The sequence below is a fragment of the Mus musculus genome, chromosome 10, assembly GCF_000001635.26.
Source record: "Mus musculus strain C57BL/6J chromosome 10, GRCm38.p6 C57BL/6J".
NCBI classification, from domain to species: domain Eukaryota; kingdom Metazoa; phylum Chordata; class Mammalia; order Rodentia; family Muridae; genus Mus; species Mus musculus.
Window position 1 is genome coordinate 23316422 of NC_000076.6, and position 13945 is coordinate 23330366.

At 38.6% G+C, this 13945-nt stretch overlaps 1 protein-coding gene across 10 annotated transcripts in view; it reads right to left on the bottom strand.

The window, feature by feature from the left end:
* Positions 1–13945, bottom strand: part of Eya4 (EYA transcriptional coactivator and phosphatase 4) — a 247877-nt gene that overhangs the window by 213460 nt on the left and 20472 nt on the right. For 9 of the 10 annotated variants that reach the window (XR_001779457.2, XM_006512524.4, XM_030244877.1 and 6 more), the window contains one exon: positions 6627–6725. The exons of the other annotated variant lie outside the window; for it this stretch is intronic. Coding sequence is in view for 8 of the 9 variants with exons in the window: in XM_006512524.4 (XP_006512587.1) it covers positions 6627–6659 (33 nt within the window). In the remaining variant the exon portion in view is untranslated. The remainder of the gene's footprint in view (positions 1–6626; positions 6726–13945) is intronic. 10 annotated transcript variants of the gene reach the window in all.

A 13945-nucleotide genomic window follows, 5' to 3' on the forward strand; every position in this document is an offset into this window, starting at 1 on the left:
CCTGCCCCTAAGTGCTTCCTACCTCTTTCCTGACCTATTTGGGTTTTTTCCCTTACATTATTACTTTCTGCATACTTTGTTTAACACTTTCTCCTACACTAGAGTATAAATTGCAAGAACTGTAATGTCTTCTGAATTTGTTTCCCAAGTACTTTGACCCCTTATACCAGGATTCAAATACAGCAATGCCCCACAGGTAATCACTTATTAGATTAACATTAAGTTTTCCAAATCTACTTTAAAACATCTGAAGAATAAACTCTGATACAGTGTCATACCAACACACAGTAAACTAAACTGTATGGCAGCAGAGACATTCTGTGGTGTTATCTTTTGATTTATAGCTGAGTGGGTTTCCTGAACATTAGCGTGTGATCCCCGAGTACTTATGTATGGAAACTGCTTGATTTCTTTTTAATTTCATACATTCTGCAACTGCTCATTAAGGTTTTGACTGATGAAGACTAACGTAATAATGGTAAAATAATTTATACTTCTTTCCAATACTCATATTTAATACACTTGATTGGCATTTAAATAAACTGTAATCAACCTGATTTTGTGATACATACTTCAAAGTCTGAACACCATTTAAACTGATCAAAGCAGCCTAGATTTGGGCATCAGACTGTCAGCTGACAGTCTCTTACAACAGCTTTCCATCCATTTTCCTCCTCCAGTTAAGTATACAAGCTCAGTCTCAGTGAGTCTTCTTCAGATTGGGGTTATGACAGAGCTCACCATGGGGATATCAACGAGACTCAATGAGAATACACAGAAGACACTCAGGATGGTCCCTATCCATGGCCTCACTATGCATCAATAAAGTTTTCCACTTGCTGAAATTATATCGCATTCACTTTCTCACATCTCCGGTTGGTAAAGCACAGAAGCAACACACAATGTTTCCAGATGAATATTTATCTCCATTTCATTCATAAGGTAGACTATCTTTGTGACCATGGTAAATTGTGTGACCAAGTAGAAGACTTTGGGTGAGATAGCCTAGCTCTTATTAACCTCTGCCTTAGAGAATAGAACGTCCTTGGAGGCCTGGCAACGACCCAACACAGAGCCACCACGCCAGAAGCTCTGACACCCCCTTCTTCCTCTAAGAGTGAACAAAAGGTGTCACTCTTCTGTAAATCCTGTCCCAACCCTTTGTCAGCAGTAGTTAAACCCAATGACAACTCTCCACATCCGGGGGATGACACACAGATAAAATCTCCATACGAGCCTGGTGTGGTGGTGCACACCTTTAATCCCAGCACTCAGAAGGCAAGAGGCAGGTGGATTTCTGAGTTTGAGGCCAGCCTGGTCTACAAAGTGAGTTCCAGGACAGCCAGGGCTGCACAGAGAAACCCTGTCTCAAAAACCAAAAAAAAAAAAAAAAAAAAAAAAAAAAAATCTCCATACAATGTCCAGATATATATTTGTGAAAAAAAGTTTTGACAAACTATAATTCTAAAAAGTAGTAAGTATAGTAATTAAGAAATATTGTACTGATTTAATGACAGTGTTAAAATAGACAGGAATGTTCAGACCCTTGATATATAACATTTAAAGAAGGCAATTTTACAACTATAAGATTCACTTTATTTAACTAGTATTCACTAATATTTTATTGTGTAACCTATAATACTTAAAATTATGATATAACATGTAATATTTTTAAAAATACACCTTATGTTTTCAAGTCTTCTAACTTGATCATAAATTTAAGCCAGACATCATCCCATTAGTTTGAATGAATGAGACAAAGACAAAAATATCAGCAATAATATCCCACTCCATCAAAATAGAACTTTGATACATCTTACTGTATAAGGATTTTACAGGCCTTAGAAAAATACTACAAACTGCCCATTCTTAATTTGGATTCTAGGCAGATAATATAGTTCACAGTATCCAATGACACATTGCTAAGTATGAACTAAACCCATAGCTTTCTCGGTTATCAAGAATAACAATTTTTGAGGCTAGAGAGATGACTCAATAGTTGAGAGCACTGTCTGCTCTTACAGAGGACCCAGATTCAATTCCCAGCACCTACACGGCAGCTCACAACTGTCTGTCTGGTTTCAGTGCCCTCTTCTGTCTTCTCTCAGGGAGCCAAGCAGGTACCTACATATATGTATATGCACAGACATACATGTAGGCAAAACATACACACACAGAAATTTTTGTTTAAAAATTTTAAAACAGACAAGTCACACAAGAGTAACATTTTCAAATTTAAAAATGATGTAAGCTGAATTCACATAAACTTCTACACTAGCAACTCTGGAAGATAAGCTTATGATAGTTTTAGGATACTTAAATCTTATTTTTAATGGCCCTAAATCTTTCTAGATACTGTTAGCCAAACTGCAAACTGAGAGTCAGATGCTGTGCAAACAAATATAGAAGGAGGTTTAAGGACAAAGTATGTTTTGAGAATATGCAGGAAAACTGGTGAGATTCTCCATGGATATGTGACTCAAGCGCACATTTCTGAGACCGTATCTTCTGAAACAAAAATCTTGCTTTCTAAACCTTATTGGGTTGTTTGCTGGTGTGCCTCACCAAAAACATATTAAGTGTCTTTAGAGAAAATAGTTAATGAACATCAACAAAAATGTTACAGTTAGGAAGAGTTCAGGACAGGCGAAACTTGCCATTGCTCTTCAGAAGCTTATAACCCAGAAGTTATACACAAAAGTAAACAGATTAGGTGTCAGTTCTCAGTGGTGGATGCTAGGCTACAGATAATGCCAAAGCCTTATCAATGTCATCAATGTCAATCACAGCACACTGCAGAGGCACCTGATAGAACTGTGGCTGATCCACATGGACAACCCAACACGGCCTCTCCAGCACCGCTGACCCTCTGTTGCTGGTGGCATGGAGAGAAAGGAAGGAGTTGGGAAGGAGTTCTCAGAAGTAGTGAGCTCCAAGTGAGTCTACAACATCAGAGTAGCTCAGTAGAAGGGCTCGATAGCATTTTCAGATCAGTAGAGACCCCAGAAGATCTAGAAGGTTCAGGCAACAGACAGAAACTAGAAATATGACTGAGGAATCAATAGTATTTAGTATTTTGTGCTGGACCTTATATAATCCTCTCTCCAGGACAGAAGTGCTATGAAGGAAAGGATGGAGAGCAACAATGTGACCATATAATGTATTTTGAAGCAGGACAAGGTTGTCCCAAGTTAAAAAAAAATACAAGCTCAAAGTTAGGAAAGTGAAGCACAGAGAAAGGTGTCAAGAAAGCACAAGGAAAGGTGGGTAGGATGGAGCAGGGGGAGAGGGAGGATCTGGTTGAGGAAAATGGACGGACAGGAGAGCTGATAAAGTCACTGTTAATCTGTTAATCTTATGACCTTATAAACCTCCAGGTAGACAGAAGGTCCAGAAAAGAATAGACAAGAAAGAAGGAGTACTCACTGAAGACTTTCTTCCCCCTTCCCCTCTCCCTCCCCCTACCATCTCTCCCTCTCCCTACCTTTGCCATCTCTCCCTTTCTATGTCTGTGTGTGTGTGTGTGTGTGTGTGTGTGTGTGTGTGTGTTGTGTGCACATGTACCTGTGGGTGTATCTATAGAATCCATGAGGTGTCAATGGTTGTCTTGCCCTCTTGTTCTCCACCATCCTTTGAGACAGACTCTCGGAGAGTGTAGCACTCACTAACTGGTTAGCCTGGCTGACCAGTGTGCTCCATGATCAGCCTGACTCTGCATCCTCAACACTGGATGCTTTTTGTTTGTGTGCTGGAAATCTGAGCTCAGCAGATATTTCACCAACAAAGCCATCTTCCAAGGCCCTCAAGTTGTTTAGAATAGACACTAATCTTAATGAATACTCAAGGGAGCACACACCAACACATCATGCAACATCCTTCCCACTCTACAGATGAGAATGAGTCTAAGGGGTGAGTCTCAGTGTTTATGAATTACTAGCCAGTAATTGACCCTACAGTGCAAGGCTTTGTCAACATGTTGCATCATAACAAAAATTGATTAAATATTTTAGGGCAAGATGAAAGTATGTACAATTCTAAATTCAGGTTCTTACTGCTATTTGACCTTAACATTGTCTGCGCAACGACTTCATCTGTAGAATGCTAGATGGTAGATTTACATTGCATGGACATGTCTGCAGAGTGCTGGATGAAGCACGCATGAATCATAAATGACACTCACTATGGTATCCATGCCCTGACATTTTCATCTTATGAACCGGAATTCCATCCTGGACCGTGTTTATTCTATATTTTTAAAATGCTAGACTTTTCAAAAGGTATTGGGAAACTAATATATCCACAAGATTTAAAGTTATTTAATGATATAATTCAAATATAAACTATTTTATTGTATCGAGGCTGATCTTAAGTGTTTTATTTTTACTTGTCCATAATGATGGACGACTCAGTATAAACTGTCTCATTGTCAGACACAATGTGGTGAGGAAGCAAAGTCATGGGCTTGCAGAAAGATCACCCAGAAGTTTCACGTTTACAGCACTCAAAGACCCAAAGAAGTCCAGACCATTCCTCTTTATCCATCCGCACATTTGAGATGAATAGGCTGGTCTATGTGTGCAGAGATTCACACATGAGATTAAGCTTAGATTCATGCCAAGCTACAGAGGTCACTCTAGATAATTTGTTCTGCACAGTAATATCACTAAGAGCTTTTTAAAGAGTTTAAAAATCATCAACTCTGAAATAACTCTGAAAGGAAACCACTGATACTATAGACACAATTTGCAAATTCTAGGCATTGTTTGTCAAAGATGATCTAAACCTTCAGTAACACTTTAGCCTTATGGTAAGTGTAACTATACGTTTTCTTAACTCCAACTGCATTAAAGCAGATATTTTGTTGTATTTATATATTTAGGACTATATAATATTACATATATTGCATACATATCAACAATTAAAGAAAACATGCCGTGAACTTAAGAAAGGCTAAGGGAGTACACGAGAGGGGTTGGAGGGTGGAAAGGGATATGGAAAATGATGTAATCACATTATAATTTTTAATTTAAGATGTATTAGAAAATAAAGTAAATAATCTTTCTCATGTACATGCATTGCCTAGAGTGACTAAGGAATCAACTATCCTGCTTTTCAGGGCTCTTCCCTCTTTAACACTATTCTGTACTTCCCAAACTCCAACTCCTCAGCATCTGAAAACATGTGGACCTTGGGTCACCTAACACACACACACACACACACACACACACACACACACACACACACACACACACTCATGCAGCCAGGCGCATGCACACAATTGAAAATGCTTCTAAGAATATTAAGATAAACTACATATTATAGCACTCAGGTAACATACTTATCCACGGTTCAGCAATGTGGTCACATTCACAGACATCTGATCCCAGCAAGAACCACAAACACAAAAAGACATATGGGACAGACAGAGCCATCATGACAACTAGAACCTACTTGCCAAAGTTCTTGTCGCAAGTAGTCAAATTCAGTAACCAGCACTTTTAGAGGCTTTTCCAAAGCCCTTGCCTATCTCTGACAGTTTTTCAATGACATCAAGACAATTTCCAACCTTCTACTGATTGATTGCAAGCTTCAAACTCTTGCAATTGCTCATCGTGTCGTTGCTATGTTGGGTACTGTCAGAAATGAGTAGTGCTATAATTATTTAATGAAATTGTACTAAGGTGACCTCTAGATACAAAATTTAAAATGTTGATGTATGTATTTTAATTATCTGCTAGAAAGTAAATTAAATCAATTTAGAATAGCAGCTTTGAACCAAAACACACATTATATTTTATTTTAAAATTAAATTCACTGTGTGTGTCTATTCTATAGTTACACTGTTATATGCAACCATCTTGTCCTCATGTGTCCCTGAGAAACCTTAGACGTTAAGGTCAATCATGATTGTACAAGCTAAGGAGAATAGCCTGTGAAAAACATTCTTGGTGATATGCATGTGTTTTTCACTGTGACCGCAGTAGCTGCCTATGTGCAGAGCAACTACAGTGACTGTCTCCAGCAGTCTATGCCCCTAGTGGCATACAATAAAGAATTAATGTCTTCGAGATCCTACTAATGAGGCAAGAGGAGAAGCCATCAAGCCTCTCCCTATAGGAAGACAGAATCTTAATAGGATTGTAACCAAGCTGCCACATTCTTGGTCCCACGATAAATCCAGCAAAATAAGGAAAGCCCTTGAGTACTGTGGTTTTCATCCATGAGATGAGCAATAGACATGCTAATAATATCCTTTCTCCTATTATACTCCCAATGGCCAGCAATACATAAACCATCCAGCATTTTTGGAACAAAACATAACAAAGGAAGTGCATAAAATTTCTCAGACTGTCTAAACACACAGCATGATTTCAACACCCTAGTCTTCCAACCTTAGACTCTCCAAGTGGAGCATCAAGGGAGACATCAAAGTGTGACATCATCATTAAGCAGGAACAGCACACATTGCCAAAGGCCCATTTTATGGCCTTACAAGAGAATCTGAAAATCAGAAAAATATATTTAACCCAAACCATTACTGCTGACAATAGGTTCCTTGCTAAGGAAGTTTTGAGTAGTCTTCTCATCTCTTTTGAAAGCAGAACTGAGGTTAAATTAAGACTTACAGATTGCTCATTTAGGTCCTGGGTGTCTTCCATGTGGTTCTCTAACTTCTCTTGCCACTGCCACGCAGAAGCAGCTTCCTTGGATTCAAACTTGACTATCTAAAACAGAAGGGATGGAAATAGAAAAAAAGCAAAGGATTCTCTTAATTCATTTTTCAGACTCATCTAAGCACATAAAGATTTAGCAAAACAGTCGACACTGTGTAGGATGTAGGTGAACTTTCTGAAGAATGAAATGAGTCATTAATTATATTTCCATGTCTTACATAAATAATGATCTTGTAAAAGAACATATCATGGTAAAGTCGGTACATGTGGATAGCCTCTCGGGAATCTTTCAGCTAAAGAAAAAACATATGAGGACAACTTGAAGACAATAAACAACAAATACACCATTTTGCTTAGACAAAAATAATGAGAACCACATTAATCACTATTTTATAATATAAATTGGGAAAATGCAATTTGTTTATTAGTGACATTTTTATGATTAAAAGAAAGGGGGGCTAAACTATCTTTTCTAAAGAGTGTGGTGTTGAGGCTGCAGTCACATGAATGAGGCACTAGGGTTGATCCTGAATAACCACAAAAAGGATATTATGTTTTAAAATACAGTTTTGTAAAAGATGGGGAAGATAATTATTTTAAGACAGATAATTAAGAGAAGTATTCAGTAAACTACAGTGACACAATCAGTTAATTACTCAAAAAATAAAATTAATTTCCACACCATACAATACTTTCATCCTGGCCAAGCAGAGATATATCTTTAGATCTCAAATACAGGAAGATTTTGTGATAGCAGCAATATCCTCCTCAAATTCTCATCTTTCTTCTCTTGAATAAGTGTGCAAGTTAGGGTAATACTAAAAAAAAGATTAATGGTTTTATAAGGGCGATTTTAACTACAGTACAGAGTGAAAACTGAATTTTATAAATAGGCTCTTCAAAGTCTCTGTGACTTATTTTAACATTAACTTTTGACGCCAGAGTAATTTCTATAAGAGAAGATGAGGTCTGTCTTCCCGTGAGTTATCCACAGTGTCTAGTTTGTCTAGCTTTGTGTTTCATGTGTTGACTAGATCAATGACAAATGCAGCCCTCAGAAGGTCCCTGATGATGCCATGAAAGAATGAGAGGAAACAGCTGGTGCTGAACATTTAGTCTCATATGCATGCGTCTCTAGGGAAGACTTTGTTTCACCTGGGTATCTTGCTTGGTGTTAGGACAATGAAACAGAAATGTAAAAAGAAACATTATTTACTAAGTGGAATATTTTAACTATTCATAAAATTCAGTGCTGAAAAATAGCAGATAATTCCCTACTCATGTGACCCATTCATAAGAATTACTCCCAGGAAAATTATCATTGATGACAGTTAATTGCATTTACTTCCAAAGAAGTCTATTGTTTCAGATTTCTAAGAGTAGGGTAACTTCAAGCATTAATTTATTCTGAAATATTCTATGAACCAAAAGTTCTAGACCAAGACACTGGCAGACCCATGTTCCCTCTGGAGGCTGTAGAAACACACACACACACACACACACACACACACACACACACACACTCCCCTGACCCAGCTTCTGATAGTTTTCTATGTTTCCTAGAATTTTATGGTTTACAGATACGTCAATTCTGCATCAACCTTATCACCATGTAACATTCTCCTTGCCTCTTTCTTCCATTGTGTGTGCATATGTGTGTGTGTATGTGTGTGTGTGCACGCACGTGTGCACGTGCTTATGTGTGTTTACATGTATATCTAAATTCTCCTCTACATGTACACTCGTCATAGGATCAGGGCTCACCCAAATACAGTGTGTGTGTGCACATGCACATATGTATTCATGTATAGATCTAAATTCTCTATACATACACCAGTCAAGGGATCAGAGCTCACCCAAATACAGTAAGAATATATCTCTACTTGACTAAATCTACAAAGACTCTAACTCTAAAGAGTGTAACACACACAGGTTTCAGGCTTGGGATGTAAGCATATCTTGAAGCACAAAAATTCACCAAAACACATGTTCAGTTAGCATATGAAATTACTTTAAATATTTGCTCACAATGCTTAAGGGTTATATACCCAGAAAGACAACATGCAGAATAAACTGAGGGTGCTATCATCGGAAAAGAAGCAACCATCTTTCAGAGGAACACTATCTCAGGTGCTGTCACCACCTTGAACAAAATTATGGCTAATACTTCAGGACAGAGACTAGTGCATAAGAGAATTAAATAAAAACTGTCCATTTTCTGGCTAACCACCACTTTAGAATCTACTTAATATTCAACTGGGGAGTTATTTGTGTCAATGTTCCATGTTACAGCACAATGCTTTGTTTAATATTTCCTTGAAACTTAAATTAATTGTTACTTTGCTTGAGTTTTAATGCTAACATAATTTTTGTTCTTTGCCAAACTCACTCAGGTCCTAAAATATTATGAGCCCAATGACTTTATATTACTGAACCATGCTAAACTCCTTTGGCTAATTTCAGGCAGAGTATTATTTTACATCTTAATTTGCCAATGGTTGTTATGCTAAACCCTTTAACATTTCGTTTTCACAAACATGAGAAAAAGATGAGAACATTCCTCAAATCAAGTAAGAAAAGATTTTCCTATAATAAAGATATAAAATTAAGGGCTAACAGTAACCTCATGCTGTTTTATGAGGTGAGAATCTAGAAGCCTGTTCTATCACAGGCTACTCCTCCAGAAGTTTTAGGCAGGAATAAATAGCACCAACCTCACCCATTCTGTGTGAGGTTATTTCTCTTGTAATTAAGTTTCCAACATATATAGAGATATTATCAAGTCCTATTCCTTAGCTTTATGTAGAAGTTGCATATGCATTCTTAGGACTTAAAAAGTAGAGTAAGACTCACTAATCCTAATTCACACACATAGTCTGATATATGCTTATTTGTGTATGTAATGTTATGAATATTTAGAAGCATTCCAGTCAATGCAGGGTGATCCACACAGAGAGATCAAGGTGGCTTCAGCCCTAATGAATGAGGAGGACCCCCTTCACACGTCTCTCTAATAGACCTTCAATAAAAACTAGATGGTCCAGCAAGAAGGAACGTGGACGTGAAAATGATGGGCTTCATCTTTTCAGGGGATGACATGGACCAGGAACAGGGATTGCACATGAAGAACCCCACATCTCTAGAGTGTGCACACAGGTGGCAACACCTTTCACCAGCAATGAAGCCAGACACTGGGGCTTTGTCATGGCCCTGCATAGTTCTTTTCACATTCAAGGAATCTCCAAGAACTCAAAGTCCATCCCAGAGTTTGCTCCAGTCGCTCCATTGCCGCATCTCCTCAGAGTCATGGTAAGAGATGAAGCATCGTATTCATTTGCCTGTATAGGAGCAGCAACTCTGTCCTAAGTCCTATTTTCTGAATATTACAGGTCACACATGGCCACTGTGATGGTTTTACAATATCTGTCTGCTTTTCCTCTCTAAACCCTTTTTAGAACTTGAGTCTATCCACCATACAAATCAGGATTCATTCTTTGGTCCTATTTGCATCTGTGCCAGTATCCTTCTTGAAAGGTCACTCTGCCAAAAGGTCCTTCCAAGGATTACCGAGGTCTGTGCATTTGCTCCCTGGGGATTCTGACCTGAAACCAAAGTCTGGAGCTATAGCTAGAGTATCTAGGACAATATGAACACAGATGAGATTCTATGTACCTCTCACTTTGGAAAAAGAACAGGGCAAAGAAGAAGCCTCTATTTCTTTATCTGTGTTCCACTCCTACTACAGCCTTAGGAAGATATAGACTATAGGATACCCTAACTTCTGTTGCATCTCTTATGGGGAGTTAGACACATGGATGATACATCATCTATGACAGAGGCCCTGAGATGTGAGTAACACATTAAAGAGTCTTTGAACTTACACAGTTGCCTGGGTCAAAAGAGAATACCCCTAAATGACATTATGACATCAATTAACACTTCATCTGTAGTTTGACACCAAGATTTTCAAAACATATGTAAATGTTCAGAAGCATATTTGGGGGAAAAGATTCTTCAAGTTTGTAGCTAGGCATGGTGGTACACACCTGCAATCTCATCATTGAGAAATCTAAGGTGAGGGATTGCAAATTTGAGACCAGAGATTTCATCTCAAATGAACAAAAGAAAAGAATAATCGGGGCATGATCACATATGAGCATATTATATACCTACACTGTATATACCTTACATGGACCTATATTCAGCTTAACCTTAAAGGAGTGTCTCCAGGGCTTATCCTGTTGTGCCAAATGAGCCATATCTAATAATACATCTTGCTTAGGACGTGGACCTTTGAAAACAGCAAGCTAGTCCTCCTTCAATGGCAAAACATGAAACATGGGAGCTTTTGACAGCTATGTGGGAAGCACCAATCTGAAGGGTGAGACAGAAAGCATTCTCTTAGAGAGAATGGGAACAATGCTAGAGAGAATGTCCTGGCACCTTGATCTGCTGGGTGTGGTTTCTAGACCTGAATCTTGTTCTTCCTGAGATTTCATTGGCTATCTTCACGGTCTTCAATTCAGTATTCTTTATTGTCCAAGTTGCTTGGGGTCAAACAACAATTACACAGGGAAGCTAAGAATTTATGTTTCCATCACATTATTGAGAATTGTAGCTCTGAGCAGTTATTCAGGGAAAAAGAAATTGATCCCCAGCTTCTGTACACGTATCTTTCACTTTTCTGTAATGGGGCCGTAAAGCTGGGTCAGCCACTGGCTGACTCCCGCTGCCCAGGCAGCATGCCAGAGGAGGAAGCCAACAGCACAAAGAACACCTAGCTCCAGTTCCATGGCCAAATGTTCGGAGAGGTGAAGATGAGCGTACTTGGTCTGTGCACTTGTCTCTCCTCTCTGCCCATAAAGAAAGGGAAATAGTAAGGGTGTCCAAGAAACAAGTTTAGGTGAATAGTAATAAGTACCTTGACTTCAAACCCCTTCAACGGAGCCAAGACTACAAACTACAGGCTGGGCTACGTCTGAACTGTTTATAAAGACAGCACATGAACTTTGCAGAATCACCCTTGTAACACAAAATGTTTGGACTCTCAACATCACTAAATGGTGGTGGTGGTGGTGTAGAAGGTAGGGATGTAGGAGATGGTAGAGGTGGTGGTGGTGGTGGTGATTGAGGTAAGGGTGGAAGTGGGGGTGCTGGAGGTGTGGTGGAGGTGGAGTGTTATTGATGGTGGTGATATATTAATATTCTTAATGCTAAAAGTTATGTAGGTCTGTGTGTTTACAAACCTGATGGTCGAAGTTCTGCCATCATAAATTATGATCTCTTGAACTTTAAGAAGCAGATCCAACTTAGAGGAATGTTTTCTGCTTATTCTAAGTAAGTAATTGTTAATGGTTTAGTGGTTGGACTGAAAAACCCAGGGTAATGATGGTAAACTATTCCAAATACATCTAAAAGAATCTTGGTCTAGACAGCATATGCTGCTTTGAACACACTCTCTTGCCATCTTCCCTTCTGTCATTCTGAAACACCCCCCCCCCCCGGCCTGCAATTGACCACCACACTGATGAGCATTTTGTTTATCCTGAATGGATGCAGCCGGCTCTCCTGTAACCTGGCACAGGAGAAAATATTTGAGCCTTTTCTTAGAGTCAGGTTTTGTTTTTCCTCAGACCTAAATCTTTCTTCACTGTAACCTAGGAATCTTTCCCATGAGGGCTGATTGTGTACATCACTCCGCACATCTGAGGGAAATGTGTTATACTTCAAGAGAGTTCAAGAACAGATCTCCAAAAGTTATCTCCTGGAACCTTAGAAAAATTACACTTTTGCCAAGAGTATAGATGTAGAATTTCTAGAACATTGGAACAAAGTTGATAAGTCCTGGCTTTTCCATCAGACAACTGTGGAACATGGGGAAAGTTCATTATCTCTGAATGTTACATTCATCACCCTCAATGTAAAGACAGAAATATTATCTGTATTGCATTTGGGGACTGTGTGGAAATTTTATTTCAAAACCACTAGAGACATTGGAAGAAACTCTCTACTTGCATTTTGCTGTTCATATACTAAATAAAAGCACCTTACCCTTCTTTATGGTAAAGAAATGTCTATGCACCTTCTCACATGAAATGCAATGAATCTGATTCTGTCAAACTAAAAAATTTATAACCAGTTATTTCCAGGCACTGTACCAGCCTTACACAAATATAGCTAGATAGTGGTCAACAGTCATCAATCCCCACAATTCTCTAAACGTAAATAAATTTGTAAAATTGAACAATAACCTGGGAAAGTCATTAATGCTCACTATTTTTTAACTGTGTCATTTTATATAAATTCAAGATGTGATGGATTTCTTTAATGCTGGCACTGTGAACGATATGAAAATAGAATGAGAGGAAAAAAGACATTACTTATAATTAGCTTTTTGATTTGTGATGTTGCAGGTGAGAAGCCACGAGAACTCAGAATGATGTCTTAGCTGAAAGTAGACTGGATAGGAAGAAGACAGGAGAGAGAAATCAATAGGATAGAGGACGCCCTTGAACATCGTGAAAAGTCATATACGATGGCCAAGAGTTCCACGAATCATAAGGAACTGTTCACACTGAAGAACCGAGAGGACACGCTGTGCTTATATTTGCATCTTGTTAACTCATCATCTTCACTGATGGGGATGAGAAAGTAGCTAAGACTAGAGAGAAGCTATGAAGCAAGTGTGCGAAAATGTTGCTATTTTAATTGAAAAGAGGCTAGAAAACTCGGAGCACCCTCAGACTCAGCGTGGCAGAAGCTGATCCTATAACAGAGCCTTCGGGGAGAGGATAAAAGAAAATGATTACATGAGATCAGTCAAAAGGTCAGCCTTACACAAATGTAAATTCTAAAGTCTTGCTTCATGGCATGAAGACGTCATGCTAGGAAAAAAAGAAAAATCAATACTGACCTAGATAGAGCTCTAAGATCTCAAGCTAGAGAAACAAGAGCAAAATTCATCCACAAAACAGAAAGGATTTTAGAAGAAATTTGTTAAAAATCATAAACTATATGACGAAACAAATCATTACCAGAAACACCCTATGCAGCAGTAAAGTAGTAGCGCACCAAAAATTTAAACTGTACAGGAAGCTCAATAAAGCATATTAGGACTATGATTAATTAGTGATTGATGTGGGTGGTGCCATTCCTGGTCTGATGGTCCTGGGATGTATAAGAAAGCAGGCTGAGCAAGCCATGGGTAGGAAGCCAGACAGCAGCACTCCTCCATGGCCTCTGCATCCACCAGCTTCTGCCTCCAGGTTCTT